The sequence below is a fragment of the Helianthus annuus genome, chromosome 15 (genome assembly GCF_002127325.2).
Source record: "Helianthus annuus cultivar XRQ/B chromosome 15, HanXRQr2.0-SUNRISE, whole genome shotgun sequence".
NCBI lineage: Eukaryota > Viridiplantae > Streptophyta > Magnoliopsida > Asterales > Asteraceae > Helianthus > Helianthus annuus.
Genome location: NC_035447.2, coordinates 137,759,926 through 137,785,133, shown reverse-complemented (window position 1 = coordinate 137,785,133; position 25,208 = coordinate 137,759,926). Strand labels below are relative to the sequence as shown.

The following is a 25,208-nucleotide window of genomic DNA, read 5'->3' as shown; positions in this document are numbered from 1 at the left end:
TTTTTCTATTAAATTTATCAACATAGGATTAATAAAAAAGAAACCACCAAGGTTAAAATCGTCAAATTAAAGATCAAAACACCTGATAAACGGCAAACAAATCCTCAAAAATCATACGTAAGATCCTAAATCAAAACCAAAAACGAAATTATAACAATTAACCAAAAATCGATCGATTCTTATTCACCAAATCGATCGATTCGTATTCACCAAATTCTTCTGAGAAAATGAACTTCTGATGAATTTAGAAATTCTGTATGCACTGACTATCGAAGAAGATGATGCAGAATGTCAAATCATGTGCGAAAACTTCGACAATGCAAATGCGAATTCGGTATAAAAAGAATTCTTTGACATTTCATATAGTTTGCGAATTCATGTGATAAATATGCGATATCAGTAAAAAGTTAAGAATTCTTTGAGATTTCATATAGTTTGCGAATTCATGATATTGCACATGCGATTTCAAACTTTTCAAAAAACTCCTCATATAGTGTGCGATTTCAGATAATTTACACATGCGATATGATAAAAAAAGGATATTTAAATGTTTGTTTCTTACAGTTTGCGAATTTCTTTCGAATCAAGTGTGATTTCGAATAAGGAAGACTGCAAAAAAAACTTTAAAAAAATACTTTGTAATAAAAATGCAAAAAAAAAAAAAAAAAAAAAACTACCAATCTTAAAAACTAAAAATGATATTATTTTATATAAAAAAACTTAATTTATTAACGATGTGACTATAATTTGACATGTAATGATGAATTTTACAATAAATACTACTGAACTTACTACCCTACCTATATAATAAATTTACTATATTAATATAAAAAAACCTTGATAACTACCTTCCATATTAAGACATAGAAAACCAAATAAAACACACACAAAAACCCAGACAAAACAAAAATGGCATCTGAAGATATAGAAAAAATAAAAAACATTGCAATCAAAGAGCTATTGTCAACTCGCACCTTGACAGAAATAAGAACTGATGTCACCTCTTCTCATCTGGTTCTTGATGTGCAGGGCAAAATCCTTGAACAAATCAAGAACAATCAAGCAGTATGGGAAAAGATACTTCAAGAACCACCAACAAGCTTCAGAGACAAAGCTTTGGATCACATAAAAGAGCAATCTCGAGCTGATGACTTAGCCTTTTCTTTCCTGACAGATGCTCTAAACACTGTCAAGGAGAAGATGGAGTTCAGCTCTACTGAACGTGACAAAATCTTTGCTTCAAGTAACTAAATTTCTGTTTAGTCGTTTTATGGTTGTAGCTGTGTTTGACAGTAACAACTATTTTGTATTTTCGATATATGTTTTGAACAAATCTTATACTTTTTATAATTTAAAATCGCATGAATGAATTAGAGATCTTTGAACAAATCTTATGCTTTATTATAATTCAAAATCGCATGTATTAAAAGAGAAATCGCATGTGAAAAATGATATAAACTAAATGATGCATATAAAATCGCAAGTTTATAATACTAAAATCGCATGTGAAAAATGATATCAATAAACGAATATAAAATCGCATGTGTTTCGTATAAATTCGCATTTACATTTAAAAAAACATTACTCATCCTCGTCATCTTCATCTCCAGACACCTCTTCCCACTGATCTTCTTCTTCGGATCCATCATCACTACTGTAATCTTCAAAGTCATCTTCCTCTTCGTCGTCTTCACCCTCATTGTCTTTGTCTCTCAAACCATCTTCAATCTGGACACCCTTCATCTTCTTTTTTCCTTGTTTACCTTGTTGTTTGGCTTTATGCTCGCCGCAAGTCCGAATGTCATGACCTTTTTCATTGCATACGCTACATGTCCTTGACCTTTTCCCTTTGCGGCTGATCATTTGTTCCTTCTTGGATTTAATCCTTCTATGCGAGCCGCAGCCTTTGTTTCTTATACCAGCCGGCACACGAACAGTAGGGGGAGCATTAGTTACTGGTTGTTGATAACCAATCAACTTTGAAAATCGGTCAAATTTTGGATCAAGTTGCTTGGTTATGCGACTCTGATCAACTCTCTCTTTAAGCTGCATCATTTGATCCCTCACTAAGACAAGTTGATCAAGGTCGGAAATCAAATTACTAACCAAATACTCCCCTGTGTGGATAATTTCACGAGCAATCCGTTTAGCCTTGTGTTGCACATCCTTATCACAAATATTTAGATTATACTTCACATTTAACTCATTGGGCACCACATCCTTCGTCCATCTCTTCGTAACATATTTGTTTGGAATTTCTTTAACACCAAACATCTTGAAAAGAAAATAGATGTGTTTACATAGCAGCCCATACTGCTCAAAACGCAAACAGCTACACTGTGCAGTTACATCATTTTCAAGATTCTTGAACCACACCTAGCAAATAACCAAAAAATAATAATAATAAAATTTAAAATCGCAAGTATAAACATAACAATTTCGCATGTCTAAACAATCATGTAAGTGAGTAAAATTAATATCGCATGTGGAACATAACAATTTCGCATATCTAAAAAATAATGTAAAATGAATAAACTAAAATCGCATATGTAATGTAACAAATTCGCATATCTAAAAAAACATGTAAAATACCTCCAATAAACCATCTCCATGTGCTTTAAAGTCCTTCAACAATATTCTGATACGTGGACCTTCAACTTTGGTGTCCATCGGCAAACATTCAGAAATTGTTCCATGTATCTCTAATTGCTGATAAAAAAATATAGACCTGGTGTAGATCTTAGCAGCATCTTTTTCCAATGTAGTTTGACTCCAATCAGCTGGCTCAGTATATCTTGAAATATGATCATTTTTTCTATGATTGAACCTTTGTACATCCATTGCCCCATCAAAATGATTCATAAACTCTACGAGTGTGAGTTGTGAATTAGCAACCTGACAAAAAAAATGGTTCTCACTCTCTGATCTTGAAGTTGTTCTCATAAGACCTGACATTGGCTCATGCCGGTAAAAAGCCGGAATCCACATGGATCTCATCCCAAACATATCATCAATCCATTTGTTTTCAGTAAGACCAAACTCAATCATCACCAACTTCCACTGTCTTTCGAATTCTTCGAGCTCAATCGAATCAGTCCAAACAATGTCGCACATCCTCCTTTTAAACTCATCATTATTGCACAACTCGTGTCCAACCTTTAACAATAAATGCATTTTATATCAGTCTATTACAAAAAACTATAATAATAAAAAATAACACCAACAAAACACAAAAATATTGCATGCTCTACCTTATCTGCCACTTTTTTCATTATGTGCCACATACACAATTTGTGTCTGCTAATAGGGAAAACCTCCTCAATAGCCTGTTTCATAGCAGGGTCTTGATCCGTCACTACAACATTAGGCTGCCGACCAAATGACTTTAAAAATGAATTTAGAAGCCATTTATATGATTCAATACTCTGATGCCAACAACCCAGCTGAGAGTGTTACATTCCGACAGTGGTTGTCAATGCCTGTGAAAGGAACAAACACCATCTTGTACCTGAACAACAAATGCGAAATCACGTTTATTATATGCGAATTAATAAAAATCAAATGCGAAACCAGAGGAAAAAGGCATGCGATATATTCAACACCACTTTGTGTCTACACATGCGATATTGAACACTCATTAGCCAACAAACATGCGAAAAATCAGTAACAAAACATGTTTGTCTTTGAAACAGTTACCTGTTTGTCTTGAAGGTTGCATCGAACGATATCACATCGCCAAATTCCATATAGTTAAGCTTGCATAAACCATCAGCCCAGAACAAACCAGTTAACCGTTTGCCATCATCAACAGAGTATTCAAACGAATAATCAGCTAAATATTTTTTTTGTCAGTCATCCTATTTATAACCATGTTAGCGTCATACTCTCCTATATAGGTGTTTATTCGCTTCCTAAAATTTTTTCAATCATCAACCGTGGCACCAACGTTCTCGAAACCACCATAACGTTTCCTCATTATATGGAAAGCTTTGACAGGACCAAGGTTTAAAGTGCCTAGTTCCCATACCATCTCCTCCTGGACATCTGACAATTGTCTGTAAGCTGGGAGCATGTGAATGTCATTTTGACAAACAAACTTATGATTATGACCATTAACAAATCTCTTTACTGTATATAATCTACCATCCACAGTGCAAATCATAAGTTGAGCTTTGCATCCGGTCCTAATAGTCCCCCTGTTCCTTGTTTTGAATTGCTTTTTTGACTTCGAATGATCATCAATACACAAAGGCTTATGTCCCTCTTTAGAACAAACAAAATACTTAGTTTTGATTATACCACCACTGTATACTTCACCACCCTTCCGAATAGAAAAACCAGCTAACTTAGCATATAATTGATAAAACGCATATGCTTGTTCAATGGAGATAAATTGCATTCCAACAACAGGTGTAGCTGATGCCTGAACCTCCGGAGTGTAAACGCTTTCATCTACATGAATCAAAATAAAAAAACATAAAACGTCATATAAACCACATGCAAAATCGTCTGATCAAAACATGCGAAATGATGATATTGATTAATCTGAATTACATATGCGATTTATTACATAGTAACATGCGAAATTGCAAAAAAAAAAAAAAATTCAAATGAGAATTGTAAAGAGTAATAACATGCGAAGTTATACATGTTGCTTCTCAAAAAATACAAAAGTGTAATCAAACATTCAAACTACAAAAACAGCTACAACAATGCTACGATTAAACAAAAAACAATTATACGAACAATTTAGATATCTGAATTAACATAATTACCAATAGAAAACTCGTTTGCAGCACTTGAACTTGAAATTGGAATTGGAATTGGATTTGCAGGTCGCGGATTTAAAACATCCTCAATCGAAACTCTCTGATAAGCAGATAATTGAGCATGATCATCGATCGGTCGATTTTCTTCAAAATCAACTTCTGTTCATCCAGTGCTACTCTGTGGATCCATCGAAATAGACAAATTGAATGAAACCCTATCACGTACGAATGAAAACTGCAAATTGTGAATTATAGAAAATTTAAAACTGATTTGAATAATAATTACCGGGATATTAGTGTAACGAACATCTCGCTGAATGAATGAAGAGACGAATTTGCCCTCTGATGATTAGGTTAATTGTCTGATTTAACCTTCTTAAACCGAAATGAATCAGGACACGTGTACGACTCACAATATAGCGTATATAATGTAGGATAACCATATTTGTACCATACTCTTTACCTATATATATATATATATATATATATATATATATATATATATATATATACTTATATATAGTGGAGGGTTCAAATGAGAAGAATTTTTTTGTAAGAATAAAAAAGAAGAAATTTCAACCAATAAGAATGCTTCATTTTACTTCATTTAATATTTGTATTTAATTTTAATATAAGGGTATATTGGTAAACTTACATAAATCATTAATTTGTATTCTTCCACTTTAATAACTAGTTAAATTAAATTTGTAACTCCTTTTCAATATATATACTTTTTTCAAATTAAAAAAAAAAAACTTAATTTAAAGTGTAGAATAAATTATTAGTTGTGTAGGATAAATTACGAGTTGTGTAGGATATATTTCGAGGTGTGCAGGATAAATTTCGACTGTGTAGGATAAAATTATATAATGTGTAGGGTATATGTAGGAAAATTTTGATATGTGTAGGTTTTGTAGATTATATGTAGGATAATTAATGATTAGTTGACTAATTAATTAAAGAAAGAAAAAATAATAATATGAGTTATAAATTAAATAGCATTTTACTAATATGCCCTTTCTTCTTTTTCTTCTCACATTAAATTTCTTCTCAAATGAATCTTCCCCTATATATATATATATATATATATATATATATATATATATATATATATATATATATATATATATATATATGTGTGTGTGTGTGTGTGTGTTAGGGTTCATTTGAGAACTACTTTGCGAGAATCACAGAATCAATGTGAACACAAAAAAATACCTAAAAAAACACATAATTTTTTTAATATTTTTTTTCAAAAAATCACTATATTTTGTCCCTAAAAAATAAAAAAAAATTTGAGTAACAATTATCGATGTACATGTGCATATGTATCATTTCTTTGACAAATTCCGTAATACGTTACCAATTGTAACACTTCGGGTTTTCCCGAATAACCTTATTGTACGATACCGTTAAACATATATGATATTGAATGCGAACCTGTTATTTAAATCTCTGCATTCTGTGATTCTGTGTTTTTTATGATTAGGTTTATTATATATATATACATATATATATATATATATATATATATATATATATACTATGAATGTGGACAAGTATGAGCCGAAACCACGGTTCCGACTCGGTCTCGACTCGAGACCTTCTGGCCCGCAACACAAGTGGGTCGCACACCTACATAATCTGGCCTAAACCTCCTTTTATGCCCTACCGAAACCCCATATATGCAGCCTACATTCCATTGTTTGAAAAACCTAAACTTATCTCCTCTCCCCCTCTCGGACCAAGCCGACAGCCATCGGAAGCCTCGGATCAGCTCGCAAGCACCGTCTGGGAGCCTCATGTCACACCTCAACCGATGGCGGAATCATCGGGTCGCGGCACTGAGCGAAACAGATTGTCCAGAAGTTTCCATAACAATAATCATTACTATTCAATTTAAAATAACATGTCTCATACCATGTCTCAAACAATAAACAAATTATTACAGACCAAATCTAGGCAATTAATTATGTTCCGACAACTCAGATTTAAATATAGCAATTGTTTATCTGTTTCTAGAGACCCTTGATTCAATTACTATAAACAACTATTTGTTGGACTCTAGAGCTTTATTCTAGCCTCGCTTTCCTAGCAGATAAGCATCCTAAACACCTGTCACATACGTTAAAATAAAGTCAATACACATAGTGTAAAGGCGAGTATACAAGTTTGATAATAGCATATAGAGTTCGAAATAGTTTACGCATAACCAGCACGTACACAGAGGAAAACGATACATGTTAGTTATCGACATGAACCTATCGATACCAATGACTACGGGTTGACTGCCCAAGGCAGTTCGTAATACATGATCACCACTGTAATCCATGCAAATAATTGTCCTTAAAAACCCCCGAGTGAACGGGTGCTGAGTCCTAACTATAGTACTATCCTCGTTAAGGCAGGTAGACAACATTCCATGTGTAAACATAGCAAACAAGCATTCATTAAGTCACGTATAACATGCGATAACGGTTAGCGTTTAAAAATATTGCGTAGTGTGTTCAATTATGTTTTGAATAGTTGTAACGTATGTAATACCCAAAAGTGCATAAAGCAAAAAGGGCTCGAGTATACTCACAGCGGTTGATGGATTGAAGGGAGCGCTTAGCGAGTAAAGTTAGCCTGAATGGATTGATAGCATAACGATAAGTGACGCGTAAATAATATAACGTGTGAATGGGTCGGATAGCAGTTCGGTCGGATGACTATTCGAGTGGATTGTTTCTTCCTATGAGAAGAATGTGTTTGTGTACGATGGCTTGTCTTTTGAAGTTTTCGCTGTAGCATTTTGAAAACATTAAGGTATCTCTGTCCTTCAAGTCGGTCGATCGGACGGTCAATCGTGCGGATGACATTCCGCTAGGATGGTCACCCGGTCGGATGGTAGTCCGGTCGGACGGCGACTCTAGTGATGAGGTTACCTTGTGGGGACAAGTTCACAGCAGAGGAGTCACGTGGTCGGATGTTCATCCGACCGGGTGGCAACCCTGTTAACGAACATGTTGAAAATTGTTTAAGTCTTCAAAGTCCTAGTATCTCATGATCCGAAGAGTAATCTGGTCGGATGGTAGTCCGTTCGGATAGCAATTCGTTCAATACCCCATCTTGACTTAAGTGACCAGACCGACCAGGAATCACCCTAGTTCGGCCAGTTAGCCGGTTCGAGACGCTTATTCTTGGTTAACCCGAAATCGGTGGTCTCGCGTGTAGAATCCAGATCTTGAACTAGTACATCACTGGGAATGGGTAGATGACTAGATCAAGGTCGGATCCTATCGGTTTTGAGTGTATAGAGCGAAAAAGAGTTGAAAGAAGGTTAGAAACCATCTTTCAATCCTTTTTCACCATGAATATATTTACATCTAGCATAGATCTTTGTTTATTTGCATGGAAATCAGTTAGATCTGAGTTGTTCTCGGTGGATTGAAGCCAAAACATGAAGTTCTTCAAGAACACATGATGACATCATCCTAGAACACCTCAAATCTAGCGATTTCATGGTTAAAAGTAAAGATTCAAATGATAGGAAGGTGTAAGAGTGCGTGTAGATCAAGAAAGTATGAGATTTAGGACGAGATCTGACCGGGATTGAGAGAAATCGAAGAAAAGGTGAGCTGAGCGTGCTGGTCGGACAGAGGTTTCCCAAAGTAGAAAGATTTAGAGTGACATGGGTATTTATAGGATTCCAAAAGGGGAAAGTGTGGGTCGGTCGGATGGCACCCCGCCCGGATGACTATCTGGTTGGATGTCATCTCGGTCGGATGGCGCCTGACACCATGACCAAGTGGCTGTCCGGTCGGATGGCTATCTGCCGGATGGCACTTGGTTCGTGTGTTTGACGCGACGATTTTTGATGTTTCGATTTCGATTGCGATTGATGCGAATGCGATAGAGTTTCCTATTCAAATTACTTTTAATCCCAACTACTCATTTCGAGCACTATCCTTTCTCAACTAATTATCATGATTCGATTTCGATTGAGTTCGATTGCGTTTCGATTGCGATTCGATTTATTACCACACATTAACATAAATAAACACGCACAGGTAACACATAAGGCACACACACACGTATAATAATCTCCAGAGTTGCGTAATTCGAGTTGCGAGCGCGATGTTGATTAGATTAGTTCGATTAGTGTTTAGGTAACTTTATCGCATTGTTACTTCCTATTATTCACAGTCGTAAAGCGGTTCGTAGCGATAAACAATTCGATTACTTCGATTTTAACTAATTACTCCACATAATACAACTAACGTAAAACATGAAATAGACTTGCTATAGTCAAAGAAGTCAAAACAGGGATTGAGCAAGGAGTGACAGATCGCAATTAGCGATCTTTTCTTCCTTTGACATCAATCTTGACTTTGACTTTGACCTTGGAAACACGGGGTGTTACAGCCTCCCCTTGTTTAGGGAATTTCATCCCGAAATTAAGCTGGAAGTCGCACAACACCGTGAATCACCTTGGAGAACTTTCTCTTTCTGGACTTTCACTCTCTAGAACAAGTTCCTTCAAACAACTGCGGGTACTTCGCCTTCATGTCGCTTTCGAGTTCCCAAGTGAACTTTGCGCCTCGTTTGCCTTCCCATCGGACTTTCACAATAGGAATGCGCGAGCGTCTGAGCTGCTTGGTTTGGCGATCCATGATTTCAACAGGTTTCTCCACGAAGTGTAGTGTTTCGTTTATTTGGAGGTCATTGAGGGGTACAATTAAATCATGCTCAGCCAGGCACTTTTGGAGGTTTGACACGTGGAAAGTCGGGTGGACGTTACTAAGTTCCTCCGGTAGTTCGAGTCTGTAGGCGACTTTTCCGATCCTTTCCAGAATCTTAAAAGGTCCAACATACCGAGGCGCTAGTTTCCCTTTCTTGCCGAATCTGACCACACCCTTCCAAGGTGATACCTTTAGGAGTACGTAGTCGCCAACGTCAAATTCAAGGGGCTTGCATCGTCTATCGGCGTAACTTTTCTGTCTACTTTGAGTTTTCAACAAGTTGTCACGAATTTGGAGGACTTTGTCATTCGTTTCTTGCAATAGCTCCGGACCGGTTAATTGCGAGTGACCGATCTCGTGCCACACAATAGGCGATCGACATCTTCATCCATATAAAGCCTCGAATGCTGCCATTTGGATGCTGGTATAATAACTGTTGTTATACGAGAATTCGACTAACGGCAGGTATTTGTCCCAATTACCAACTAAGTCTATGACACACGAACGGAGCATGTCTTCAAGGGTACGAATCGTTCACTCAGTCTGGCCGTCGGTTTGAGGATGGAATGCGGTGCTCAGGTTAAGCATAGTACCAAGAGCAGCTTGAAACGTTTCCCACAATCGCGAGGTAAACCGAGCATCATGGTCAGAGATGATGTCACGAGGCGTCCCATGATTACAAATGATCTCATTGGTGTAGATTCGGGCTAGTCGTTCCACCTTGTAATCTTCCCGTATTGGCAGAAAGTGGGCTGATTTGGTTAGACGATCAACAACAACCCAAATGCTGTCGTGACCTGATGACGTGTGCGGAAGTTTGGTTATGAAGTCCATAGCTATACTCTCCCATTTCCACATAGGGATTGGGGGTTGCTCGAGTAAGCCAGAGGGTCTTTGATGTTCAGCCTTAACCCTTGCACAAGTCAGGCACTTCCCAACGTAGAGAGCAATATCTCTTTTCATGCCAGGCCACCAGTACTTGTAGTGAAGATCCTGGTACATTTTGTCGGCACCGGGATGAATAGAATACCGGGTTTTGTGGGCTTCATCCATCAAAGTCTTTCGCAATTCGGTCCGCTTAGGGATCCAAATTCGGTCCAGAAAATAGAAGATCCCATTAGATTTACTCACTAGCTGAGCTCCGTCGTGATAGATTCGTTCCTTCTTCAGAGTGCGTTCATTAAAACAGGCGTGATGGGCTTCGCGGATGAGGGCTTCGAGATTGTATTGGGCTTGGGTATTGCGAATACTGAGCAAATAACTCCGTCTGCTGAGAGCGTCGGCAACGACATTTGCTTTGCTTGGGTGATAATGAATCTCGCAGTCGTAATCATTGAGAAGTTCTACCCATCGGCGTTGACGCATATTAAGCTCTTTCTGATCAAAGATATGTTGTAGACTCCTGTGATCGGTGAAGATCGTACACTTGGTACCATACAGGTAGTGTCTCCATATCTTTAACGCGAAAACAACTGCGCCTAGCTTGAGGTCATGGGTTGTATAGTTCTTCTCGTGGATTTTGAGCTGACGAGATGCGTACGCTATAACCTTGGCTCGTTGCATAAGAACACAACCAAGACCAAGGTTGGAAGCATCACAATAGACAATGAAACCGTCATTTCCACCGGGCAATGTGAGAACAGGAGCGCTGCAGAGCATACGCTTGAGGGTTTGGAAAGCAGACTCTTGTTCAGTTCCCCAAACAACAGACCCGTCTTTATGCGTAAGAGCAGTAAGCGGCACAGCGATCTTTGAGAATCCTTCGATAAATCGTCGATAATAGCCCGCTAATCCGAGAAAGAACGGACTTCAGATGGGTTCTTTGGCGTAATCCAACTCTTAACTGCTTCAATCTTCGCAGGATCGACATGGATACCCTGACTATTAACAATGTGACCCAGAAAGTGAACCTCCTCTAACCAGAATTAACACTTTGAGAACTTGGCATAGAGTTGGTTCCCCTGGAGTAGTTCAAGAACCAAACGTAGATGTTGCGCGTGTTCGGCTTTCGATTTGGAATAGATCAAGACATCGTCGATAAATACGATGACGAAACGGTCGAGATAAGGTTTACACATGCGATTCATCAGATCCATGAAAACCTCGGGCACGTTGGTTAAACCAAAAGGCATAATAACGAACTCGTAGTGGCCGTAGTGGGTGCGAAAAGCGCTTTTAGGTATATCCTCCTCTTGAATATGTAGCTGGTGATAGCCTGAATGGAGATCGATCTTTGAGAAACACGTAGCACCTTGCAGCTGATCAAACAAATCGTCGATGCGAGGTAGGGGATAACGGTTCTTCATGGTTAACTTATTCAATTCCTGGTAGTCGATGCACATCCTGAACGACCCATCCTTCTTTTTGACGAAGAGGACTGGCGGTCTGGCGCGCCCCAAGGAGAGGTGCTCGGGCGAATAAAGCCTTTCTCAAGTAATTCCTGGAGTTGGTTTGAGAGTTCACGCATTTCGGACGGCGCGAGTCGGTATGGGGCTTTGGCAACAGGGTTGGCTCCAGGAATGAGGTCGATTCGGAAGTCGATATCGCGACTTGGCGGTAGTCCAGGAAGATCATCAGGGAACACCTGAGGAAATTCGCGGACCACAGGAACGTCTTTAACTTCTGTCTTCTTTTTCTTTTCCTTCTCCGCTACTACGATGTTGGCCAAGAAAGCTCTGCATTCCTTCCGGAGATACTTGCTAGCTTGGACACACGACATGAGCTTGAGGCCCTTCGAAGCAGTTTCGCCATAAACACATAGTAAATCACCATTTGCGAGCGAGAATCGAATCATCTTGTCGAAGCACACAACTTCAGCATGGTTTTCGCGAAGAAAGTCCATGCCTATTATGACATCGAAACTACCGAGTTGCATTGGAATAAGGTCGATTGGGAACATGTGATTGTTGAGCTCAAGAGTACAATCACGGAGAACAGAATTGACGGCGACAGTTCTTCCGGTAGCGACTTCAACATCGAATGACGAGGGTCATTTTCTGAGCATATATATATCCTGACTAATATTCTGCTTTTTATTGTTTACTTGTGGTCAGGATACCGGATCAGGATATTGGTAACATCCTGGTGCGATATCCTGGTATTAGCTGAATTAACCACGTGTAGGTTAGAAGCTGTGGGTCACTAACGGTCAAGTGGACCTCTTCCCCTTAAGACTCGGGCAAATCAGTTATGTGAGAGACGTTGAACGCGAAAGACCAGGTCTACAACGTTCGAATGGGGAATATCTGCCGAATCCCGGTTTAGTAGGGTAGTTTGTTACATCTCTTTTACTATAAATAGATGGACCAGCTCAAGTTAAGGCACTCACTTTCCATTCACACAATTTACATTCTAGCTGCTAGCAATCACTATACACAAACACTTGTACTCAAATTACCTTGTAACACCTACTTGATCCGCATCACATCCTTCACTGTATCCTGATATTTGAATCAATTGAAGAACAAGGCAGCTGCGATTGTCAGCTCCTGAGGTTTTGTTCCGGCGATCTAGATTGATCAAGGGCTTTCCTCGTATATCCGGTGTCACCCTCTACCTTTTTTGCTCATTGTTTGATCATAGATACAGCTCTATATCTTGAGCCGTATCCTGAATCTGTTTTTGCAAACAACTTTACTTGAATATTTTTAACACACATTTCTAGCACACTACCCCACTTAACTAATTTGATCACTTAATTGCTTCGATAATTTTTGACCAAAACAATTTGGCGCCCACCGTGGGGCAAGTGGTGCTATTTTTACTAAAATCTTTTGCAAAATCGCTATTCGGTTTTCTGATTTCGAAATTCTTTTCAAAATTATTTTCAATGGCCTCAAGATCAAACATGAGCTCTTCCACCATGTCTGTTTCAACCTCTGCAACAATTGGTTCGGTGCTTCCACCACCTCCTCCGAGATCTCAAGCTTCTTCTCAAGGAACTGAAATTCATGTGGCTCGGGATGTTATCCCCACCCGCAATGTCCAGGGGCCCGGTCCTGTTTTAGCTTCTAATGAGGAAATTCTAAATTTGTTTGGTAGTGTACAGGAACAGATGAGGCAGCAGCAGGAAACTAATCAGATGCTGATGAGAGAGATACAGCTCTTGAAGTCAAGCTCGAGTAGGCCTGCTGAAAACACTGTCACTCCCTTGCAACCCAGGGCTTTGAACTTCAGTTCTGCAGTTTATACTGAGGATAACCGAGGAAATATTGTGCCTAGCCATTCCCAGAATCATATTCCTGAGATACCCTCATCAGTTAGAATATCAACTATGAGAAGCTCAGGATATGCTTCAGGATATGGCCAAAACCTTCAGAACGGTAATGTATCTAATAATAATAATACACTTACCACTAACGGTGTTGGATCTTTGCAGGATGCAGGAATGACATCAGCGTTGTCTAGAGAGCTTTAGAAGCTGAAAGACATGATATCCAGTGTACCTGGGGTGGTGCAGCCGATTCCTGAAGTATCCCAGGATAGCCACAGGATATCGCAGTTTGCATATCCCATTTGTGATGCTGAAATTCCAAAAGGATTTCAAACCCCCAATATGAAACTTTATGACGGAACTACGGATCCTGAGGAGCATATCGCCCAGTATAGGGAAAGGATGGAAATTAATCCTATCCCTCCAGATCTCAAGGAAGCATGCTTGTGCAAGGGTTTTGGTTCTACCTTGACAGGATCAGCCTTAAAATGGTTGTTAAATGTTCCTCCTCACTCAATTACTTCGTTTGCTCATTTGGTTAATTTATTTAATAGTCAGTTTTCTTGCAGCCGGAGTTTTGAGAAACTAACCAGTGACCTCTACAGGATAACTCAAGGACCTCAGGAATCCTTGAGGGATTATGTGAATAAGTTTAGCCGGGAATCCTTAGATATCCCGCACCTTGATGTTGCAACAGCTGTGCAGGCTTTCAAGATGGGATTGTAGAAGGATTCTCAATTTTACCAGGATCTTGTAATGAATCCTTGCAGGAATCTGGATGAAGCTCGTAACAGGGCATTGAGATACATTCGGCTGGAGGATGACAAAAAGATGCAAGAGAGAATGAATTCGTCCACAACCTACAAGTAAACCAACAGGAAATTAGAATCCTCGTATAAACCATATCGCTCAAAGTCATATGGCCGAAATGACAACAAGAAAGTCAATGCTGTTGAAGACGAGGATTCTGAGGAGTATCCTGAATTATCTGAATACTGTTTTTCTGTTAATATACCTGAACTGATGTATGCTATGCAGGGTTTAGGAGACAAAGCCAGGTGGCCTTGGAAGAATCAACAAAAAACTTATTGGAAGGATAAGTCCAAATGGTGTGCCTTCCATGAGGATTTCAGACATGTTACTGAGGATTGCATTGCCCTGAGGAAAGAAATAAGTTATCTCTTAAGCAAAGGATATCTGAAGGATCTTCTGGGAAAAAAGAAGAATAAGGGTCAGGATACTGAGAAGGATCCTGAACGAGCAGCATCACCTCCTGCGGATGCCAAGATAATTAACTTTATTTCAGGAGGATCCGACATTTGTGGGACTTCATATTCTGCTGCCAAGAGGCATGCAAAGGAGGCCAAGGCCGAAAGAGGAGAAAAGCCGACCAGGATGACGACGCTCACAACTGACAAACTGATCACTTTTGATAGTGATGACAGGGATACTATTCAGGATCCTCACCATGATGCTCTAGTAATTACCTTATATGTCGCTAACCATTTTGTACACAGGATACTGGTGGATAATAGCAGCTCCGTCAACATAATCCAACTAGAGACATTGAAAAGGTTGAATGTATCTCTGATGGATATCACCTTAAAGTCCACTGTACTTGTTGGTTTCAGTGGGGAAGCCAGGAACACAGTGGGAGAAATAAAGTTACCAGTATATGTTGAAGGGGTTGATACGTGGTTGAAAACCGGTGCTTGCTATTGTGTAACTTAACGTTTTTACGTAAGTTTTAGTTTCGAATAGCCTACTTTTAATCAAGAATGTGTTTTGCAGGTTTGATGGAGTTTAAGGAGCTTTTCGGGAGCTTTACGGGTCATCGGGTCGAAAACCGGAGCACCGGGATGCGTTACGGATCAATCGAGAGTGCAAGGAACAAGAAACGGAGAATTGGACTTTTAAGGGCCGTCGGCGACGGGTGTATACCCGTCCCGGACGGGTCCCAGAAAAACCCGTAGGCAACATTTTCCCGTATCCAGTCGCTTAAGGCGTCGGCCGAACCAGGCTTTTTGGGAGCCCGTCGGCGACGGGGTCAGACCCGTCGGCGACGGGTGCTGGATTTGTGAAACGTGAATTTTTGCTATTTGGGGGTCTAGCTCGATTTCCATTGGTCCTCAACTCATTGAAGACGGGAGTTACACATTTTTGGAGATTTGAACTTAGTCTTGGAGCCATCATTCACCCACCACATCATCTCATCTCCAATCAACCTACCATCCATCCTACACCCGAATCAAGAAAGCATCATCATCTTCTTCTTGATTTCAACAACCCTAGTTCCATCCTCCCATCAATTCACCACACCACACATCCATTTACCATCATCATCCAATCAAAACTCCAACCCTCATCCATCATTCCATCTTCACGCTTTACGATGATCCAAGTCAAGCTTTCAACATCCGGTGATCAAGTTTCCTCGATCATGCTCGGCTAATTCCTTGGAGGTTTCACCCCGGTGTAGGTTATTGTAAGTCTAGGGTTTGAACAATGATTTAGTTTGGTTTTGTGACAACTTGATTTGTATTTGAATTCATTGACAATTGTCTTGCATTTGAACTATATTTGTGAATTGTCGAGTGAGTTATGAAATTTGACTTTGCGAAATAAGTTTGTGCAATTATGCCTTGTCATTCAAAAGGTTTTACTTGTCCGAAGTAACGAAGTGCATTGTAGTCCGTGTATGCGTTGATAACAATTGGCACCTAAGCTTTGATGATAGAAATCCGTTAATAACATATTCAAGTGAATTAAATCTAAAACTTGTAAGAACCCTAGGATTGCAATAACCGAACCGGGTGTGAACCTTGTTTTCTCTATCTTGTCAAAACCTTTATTTACATCATTGCAATTGTTTGTTTTTAGTATTTATAATTCACATCTCCAATCAAACAAAAACACAAAAACATATTTTAGCAAGCTTCATAAAAGTGACAACATCTATTCATAATTCAATCAAATCCGCACACAAACCACATACTCTTCGTGGTTCGACCCCTTACTACCACTAGCTATTTGTTAAGGGTAATTAGGGTATATAAATATTATCTTTGACCGGAGCGCGACTCTCCGATCAAATTTTGGCGCCGTTGCCGGGGAGTGCGTGCGCTTTGTGTTTGGATATTGTTTGAATTTTCGTGATTAACTGTTTAATTTGTTTAGCTTTCTTTTTGTACTTGTCTTTTTCCTTGTTACGCGGGGTGCGTTACTTGTGCAGGTTGCAGGTAGTGCATGCGTACACGAAATTCCGGGAGGACTTCACCTCTAGTCTATGAACCGGAAATTGAAAGACTCGCAAGAAGAAACTTAGCAAGCCGGTTAGAAGCAACTCTTGCTTCTAATCAAACCAACCAAACACCACCATTCACACCAACCATTGAAACCGATTCAATGGCAAACCCCAATTCCAACCAAGAATTTAACCCAAACCAAAACCTCCACCCAAATCAATTCCAATCCCGAGGAGCCTTTTATCCCGCTCAAGAGCAACCGGGTGGTAACACCAACGCAAGACCACCCACTCCACCTTTCCGAAACCAAAACACCAACAACACCCAACGAACACCTCAACAACAACCTCTTCACCGACAAGCATCGTTACCTATTAACCTTGATGATCGGAATGTCAACTCCGATCGAAGAGGTAACCGTGATCACGGCAATCCCGTAAATGAAGACCCGTTTTTCAACATCGACGATTTAAGGAATGCAATTCCCGATGACGAACCGTCTAGTGTTCCCGGTTATCAATCACCGGAACACGTGAGCATTCATACGGAAAATTCGGACGATGGGGGTTATTATGATGATCGAGCCAATGATGATGAAGATTGGGGTTACTTGAATAGGGGAAACGTATACAATGCTCGAAGGTACGACGATGAGGAGTTTGGGTCTCAAAACGCCAACTATGTTGGGGAAGAGGAATATGGCTACGGGGGTGGAAGAAACAATGGTTATGGGAACAACCGTCAACCACAAAACAACAACCAACGGAACCGGAATGAAGGGTTTTACAACAACAACAATGTAAACCCTAACCGGATTCCTCGTTTTGTGGGAGGTGGTAACCCGAGAGATAATCGAAGAGAGGAGCGACGGGATGAAAGACGGGATAATCGAAGACCGGTCGATCAAGAAGTTAATGGGCCACAACGTCGTCAACAACCTCCACGGGGAGTAAACGACCGTTTCCGACCAATAGTGACCGAGAACAACTCTCCAATAGTATGCGAAAGGAGGATGTTCGATTGTAAGCCGCATTACATCAACATCCTTCCTCATTTCAACGGGAGGTCCAATGACGAGCCGTACACTCATTTGACGGAGTTCTCGTCTATTTGTGATACTATTGGAGGGCATAATTTCGCACTAGAGGAAGTGAAGCTTCGGCTATTTCAATTTTCATTGAAAGATAAAGCAAAACAGTGGTTCTTTACACTTCCGGCCAATAGTATTCGAACTTGGGAACAAATGCAACAAGCGTTTTTGGATGAGTACTATTCCATGGCCAAGACCGACGATGCTAGAGATGAAATTCGGTCATTTCGTCAACTTTCAAGTGAGCCTTTACATGAAGCATTCACCCGATTCAAAGAACTCATGAGGAGATGCCCACATCACCAAATAGAAAAATGGGAATTGGTGAAATGTTTCGTACGGGGTTTGGATGATGCAACTTGGAATCGGCTTGAGACGACAAGCAATGGTACACTCTTGAGCAATCATGAGGATGACGATTGGGAATTTTTGGAGAGGATGAGCAAACGGTCCAAACAAAAAGAATCGGCCGATAGAGCAAAAAGGCATCCGGTTTCCCGATCACTTCCCGATCTCGATTCCAAGGATAGGATTTCCACATTAGAGCGAGAAATAGCCCAATTGAAGAAAAAGAAAGAGGTGAACGCGGTTCAATTTGAAGTGTGTGAAGATTGTGGTGATATTGGGCATAGCACCAAGAAATGCCCAACGGGATCGAGTGACTACACCGAGGAGGTGAATCAAGTGTATGGGGATCGAAAGCAATACGACATGAATTCAAACACTTACCATCCGGGTTTGAGAAATCACCCTAATTTCCAGTATGGTAACGCCTCAAATCAAATGAATCCGAATTTCCAATCGGGTAATCAAAGTGGTCAAGGTGGGTCCTCATACAACAATCGTCAAGGTGGTAACCAAGGGGGTTACCAAAGGAATTACAATCAAGGGGGTAACCAAGGACATCAAAGTCGCGAAAGCAACTATCAACGGGGTTACAACCAAGGCGGAAATGGGAGTAGTGCTTCAAACTCTCAAGGTGATGACTCGATAAATTCAAAATTTGATGCTATTATGAATGCTATCAATCATTCAAATCAAGAGATGAAGAAAGAGTTTGAGGTACGAGATAAATCCCATAAGGCGTTGGAGAAGCAAGTGGGGCAACTTGCTCAAGAGATGGCTCAAATGCGCGGAAGTGGAGGAGGACTTCCAAGCGACACCACGATGAACCCTAAGCATCAAGGGTCGAGCTCGAAAAACACACGTGAGGTACCAATAAACAAAATTTCTTTACGTAGTGGTCGAGTGATAGATAACGGTGTTGAGCCACCACCACCCAAGTTTGTTGAAGGGGTGGTGGAAGATGCGAGTGATGATGAAGAGAATAACGGTCGAACGGGTCAAAATAAAAATGAATTAAAAATTAACAAAGATACACCCGTTGCGACCGTTCCCATCCCAAAGGCTAAGGACAAGGGTGTGGAGGGTAATACCGCCCCTTTTCCCGAAGCTCTTTTGGGACCATCTAAGAAAGTGGTAAACAAAAGAGGCCCACATCAAGAAGAGATGTGGGAAATTTTTAAACAAGTTAAAATTAACTTACCACTCTTAGATGCTATCAAACAAATTCCTTCATATGCTAAATATTTGAAAGATTTATGTACCCAAAAGAGAACTCACAAATTTCCTAAAAAACTTGATTTAACCGAAAATGTGAGTTCGATTCTTTCGGGTGCACTTCCACCAAAACTTCAAGATCCGGGGGCGCCCATTATTTCAATACAAGTGGGTGAATTCAAAATGACGCGGGCACTTTTGGATCTTGGGGCGAGTGTGAGTATCTTGCCGGGTAGTTTGTATGACCAATATGATTTTGGTCCACTTCAAGTGTCTAACACCACCGTGGTGTTAGCCGACTTGACCCCTAAACTACCCCGTGGGATAGTCACGGATGTAATAGTCAAGGTCGAGGACTTTTACTATCCGGTGGACTTTCTTGTATTAGATTATGTTTCTTTGGACCGAACCAAGCAACCAACGGTGATCCTTGGTCGACCATTTTTGGCAACATCGAATGCCCAAATTAATTGCAAATTGGGCACGGTCGACATGACTTTTGGTAACCGTCGGTTGCGGTTAAATGTCTTTTCGGGATTAACGGATCCTCTAGTTGGCGATGAATGTTACATGGCGGACATCGTTGACGAGTGTATACCTCTATGTGACACTAGTGTCGAAGGGGAAAACACAATAGAGGAATGTTTCATGTTTGACAGGTTGCAAGGAGAAACAAATCGGAGCATGGATGAAGAGATGAAAGAGTTGGAGGTTATGGCGGCAAAAGAAGGAAGGCCCACTTGGACACATCAAGTGGAAAGTCTTCCGGAAAGCATTGACACGAAGCTGAAGCCGTCATTGGAAGAACCTCCGGCATTAGAGTTGAAGGTGCTACCCAAGCATCTTAAGTATGCTTATGTGGGTGAAGGTAGCACGCTTCCGGTCATTATTGCATCCAATTTAACCGGGGAGCAAGAAGAGAGGTTGATGAAGGTATTGGTCACCCATAGAGCCGCTATCGGGTGGACCATTGCGGATTTGAAGGGAATTAGTCCCTCGGTGGTCATGCACAAGATCATCACGGAAGATGGAATGAATCCTTCTCGCGACACACAAAGAAGACTAAATCCGAATATGCGAGAAGTAGTGAAGAAGGAAGTTTTGAAGTGGCTAGATGCGGGTATTGTATACCCTATCTCGGATAGCCAATGGGTGAGCCCGACACAAACAGTTCCAAAAAAGGCGGGTATTCAAGTCGTCACAAACGACGCAGGTGAAGAGGTCGCCACTCGGCCGGTAACCGGGTGGCGTATTTGTATTGACTATAGGAAGTTGAATGCCGCAACTTCCAAAGACCATTTCCCTTTGCCATTTATTGACCAAATAGTTGAGAAATTGGCCGGACAAAAATTTTATTGTTTTCTGGATGGTTATTCCGGATACAATCAAATTGCTATACATCCGGAATACCAAGCAAAGACTACTTTTACTTGTCCATATGGTACTTTCGCATTTAGGCGAATGCCGTTTGGACTTTGTAATGCCCCCGCCACCTTTCAAAGGTGTATGATGAGTATCTTTTCAGATATGGTGGGGGAGTCTTTGGAAATCTTCATGGATGATTTCTCAATATTTGGGTCATCATTTGATACATACCTTGACCAACTCGAAAAAGTTTTGAAAAGATGTGTTGAGAAAAATCTTGTTTTGAGTTGGGAAAAGAGCCATTTCATGGTTCAAGAAGGGATTGTGTTGGGGCATGTAGTGTCGAGTCGTGGGATAGAGGTTGATCGTGCAAAAGTGCAAGTTATTTCTACTTTACCTTATCCCACGAATGTTAAGGGTATTAGATCATTTTTGGGGCACGCGGGGTTTTATAGGAGATTTATAAAAGGATTTAGTGATATAACCAAACCTCTTTGTAAATTATTGCTAAAGGATCACCCGTTTGAATTTAACCAAGAATGTCAAAATGCCTTTAATGTATTGAAACAAAAGTTGGTTGAGGCCCCAATCTTGCAATCACCGAATTGGTCGTTACCATTCGAAATTATGTGTGATGCAAGTGATTATGCGGTGGGGGCCGTGTTGGGTCAAAGGGTAGACAAGAAACCGGTTGCTATTTACTACGCAAGTAAGACTCTCTCGGATGCACAATTGAATTACACAACTACCGAGAAAGAGCTACTTGCGGTGGTATATGCGTTGGATAAGTTTCGTGCTTATATATGGGGTACTAAGGTCATTGTTTATTCTGACCATTCTGCAGTTAGGTATCTCATGGACAAGAAGGATGCGAAGCCGAGGCTAATCCGATGGGTTCTCTTGCTACAAGAGTTTGACCTAGAGATTCGAGATAAGAAAGGGAGCGAGAATGTGGCCGCGGACCATTTGTCTCGGTTGAGTGTAGAGGATTCTTCCCGTGAAGAAATTAATGAGACTTTTCCAGATGAGCAAATTCTAAAAGTTGGAATATTACCATGGTATGCTAATATTGTCAACTACTTGGTTACAGGTGACTTGCCGGCTCATTGGGATAGAAGGAAGAGGTTGCACTTCCTGTCTCAAATCAAGTATTACACGTTGGAAGAACCGGACTTATTCAAGATTTGTCCGGATCAAGTCGTTCGAAGATGCATACCCGACGAGGAGATTCCTAGCGTCTTGATGCACTTGCATTCATTTGCTTGTGGGGGCCATTTTAGTGGTCACAAAACAGGGCACAAAGTGCTCAATAGCGGCCTTTATTGGCCGACTATTTTTAAGGATGCTTTTGATTTCGCTAAAAATTGTGTTGAGTGTCAAAAGTTAGGGAGTATATCAAAAAGGGATGAAATGCCCATGCAACCGATCCTTATTGTAGATATTTTTGATGTATGGGGGATCGATTTCATGGGCCCATTCCCTAATTCGCATGGCAACTTATACATTTTGGTGGCGGTCGATTATGTATCCAAATGGGTCGAAGCGATTGCCACTAAAACGAATGACCACACCGTTGTTTGCAATTTTGTTCAAACAAATATAATTTCTAGATTTGGGGTTCCTCGAGTGATCATTAGTGATGGGGGATCTCATTTCAAGAATTTTAATTTTGGCAAACTCTTGAAACGGTATGGTGTTGACCATCGAATTGCTACTCCCTACCACCCACAAACAAGCGGTCAAGTTGAGGTTTCCAATAGGCAAATAAAAGAAATTTTGCAAAAGACCGTTCGACCCGACCGAAAGGATTGGTCAACGAAGTTGAATGATGCTTTATGGGCTTATAGAACGGCTCATAAAACACCTATTGGAACCACTCCTTATCGCTTAGTTTATGGGCGAAATTGTCACTTGCCGGTTGAGCTTGTGCATCGTGCTTGGTGGGCTATAAAAGAGGTTAACATGAAATATGACGATTCAGGAAAGGAGCGAAAGTTAAAGCTTTGCGAGTTGGAGGAGCTTAGGGAAGAAGCGTACGAGTGTGCCTCAAAGTACAAGGATGACATGAAAAGGGCACATGACGCGAAGTTGAAGCCAAAGGAGTTTGAAGTGGGGCAAAAGGTTTGGCTCTACAATTCGAGGCTTAAATACTTCCCGGGAAAGCTCAAGAGCAAGTGGATGGGCCCGTATGTGATTACACGGGTCGGGAAACTCGGAGATGTCACAATCAAGGACCCGAAGGACGGGTCGAAGCAAACGGTTAACGGTCATCGCCTTAAACCATTCCTTGATGGTAACGAAGAGAAAAAGGATGCAAATGTGGAGTTGGTATGTTTCTTGGTAAGCGTGCCAACATATGAGGTGAAGTAAAAGGGCCGGTAACACGTTTTGTAAAGTTATGTATACCCATTTAATTGTTTGAGTGTTTGGATGGGAATCGTTTCCGGTTCATACTAACCTTTCTTGATTATGTGAAGTTCGGGCACTCCAAACGGGTTATGAAGATACAAGGTATGTTTTTAGACTTGATTTGGTGCATTGAGGACAACACACGATTTTTTTTGGGGGGTGGTAGGGCCGTTAACGGTTATTTGTTTAAAATTTTAACTTATAAAAATCACAAAAACATTTTTAATAATTTTTAGGATTTTTTAATGTACATAGTCCCTTTGGTAAAACTTCATAATTTTCCTCCTATTTTTCAAAAAAAAAAAAAAAAAAAACACTAATACCCGTCGGCGACGGGTTGATGACCGTCGGCGACGGTCTCCTGAAACTCCCGTAGGCCACTTTTGCCCGTAACCAGATACTTAACCCGTCGGCACCACGCATCATTTACACTACCCGTCGGCGACGGGGTTGAACCCGTCGGCGACGGGTTCTCCTTTTTGTTCCGACGCAGGTCCGCTCCAAGGTTGTAAAAAACGAATTAAAACCACTCCTCACCCAACCAAACATCATTCAAACGCATTATTAACCACAAACTCGGTCCATAACTTCCTTACATCATCTAAAGGCCACAAATTCCCTGCTCTCTCTCTCTCCTACTTACACAATTCCTTCATCTTCTCCATCTTCTTCCTCAAGAACCCTAGACCTTCAAGTTTCCATAACTCTCTCAATTCTCCACCAAATACACTGATTTTTGGGTCCATCTTGAGTAATTTTTCAAGACGAACAAAACCCCCAACACGGTTTTCATCAAATCTTGCTATTGTGCAAGATTTCTGGGCGTGTTCTTTAGGGTTTTTGAAAGGGTGTTCATCAAATTGCTTGTTTGCCATCTTTTCTTAGTTCTTCTTGTCTAACAACATCAAAGGTATGGATTCTTCTCAAATTTATGCTTGATTATCATATCTTAGTGTTTTTCTTCCGAAATTTTAAACTATTTGGTTTAAGAGTAGGTTGTTTAGACAATGTATGTTGTGCTAGCATGATTTTGAACAAGATTAGTTGTTTTGAATGGAATTTGAGTATGTCATAACCATAGTGAAGTGATTACACTGTTATGAACATGATTGAACATGAAGATGATGTTGACCTTTGTTAAAATTATAAGATATTGTAAGATTGATAAAAGATTAATAAGTTATGATAAAGTGAGCGACTTTGGAAGTTTAAAGAGGCGACTTTGCGTATACTTGTTAATTAAATTGTCAACATCATACTTCATGTTCAAAGTTTGGGAGTTAATGAAGGTTGAATCTATATTGATGCTTTGCTTGTTTGTGATTGTAGTCATGGCAGGAAGCAAGAGACAAAAGACTACGGGTCAAGCTTCATCATCCGGGATTGGGTCTTCTTCCGGTTTAATACCGAAGAAGTGGGAGCAACCGAGCACTGTTGCAGAAAATGATGCAAGATTATACCGACAAGATTGGGAATGGGCAAAGTTCAGGGATAGTCAAAATGCCAGAATTTGGGATGACGAGAAGAACAAACAGTTGTCGAGCTACCAAGATAGAAAGTTGGAAGCTAAGTTGTGGAAATGGAAGATGACAAACGGGGTGAACACGTCGGTTCCAACAAGAGTGATATGTGAACGGACCGTGAATGTAGAAGAATTCCGAAAAATCGGGATTGTACAAATGTTTGAGAGGTTGGGATGGGAGAGCGTTTTGGATTGGTGTGAAGACAATACTCACCGGATTTACTTGTCGGAAGTATGTGAGTGGTTGTCCACTTTGAAGCTTGTAAACAAGAATGAATCCCCTTCGCAATGGAAGTTAGTGGGGAAGACAT

General features: G+C 40.3%; 1 protein-coding gene across 1 annotated transcript; it reads right to left on the bottom strand.

Annotated features, from left to right (window-relative positions):
- Positions 1 to 2,473: 2,473 nt before the first annotated feature.
- On the bottom strand, positions 2,474 to 24,250 carry LOC118487538 (protein FAR1-RELATED SEQUENCE 5-like). Its single transcript, XM_035984475.1, has 6 exons — positions 24,019 to 24,250; positions 3,697 to 3,832; positions 3,457 to 3,508; positions 3,252 to 3,368; positions 2,593 to 3,156; positions 2,474 to 2,509 (listed from the first exon to the last, which is right to left on the bottom strand). The coding sequence occupies exons 1-6, from the start codon at positions 24,248 to 24,250 to the stop codon at positions 2,474 to 2,476; spliced, it is 1,137 nt and encodes a 378-aa protein (XP_035840368.1).
- Between the last annotated feature and the right edge of the window lie 958 nt (positions 24,251 to 25,208).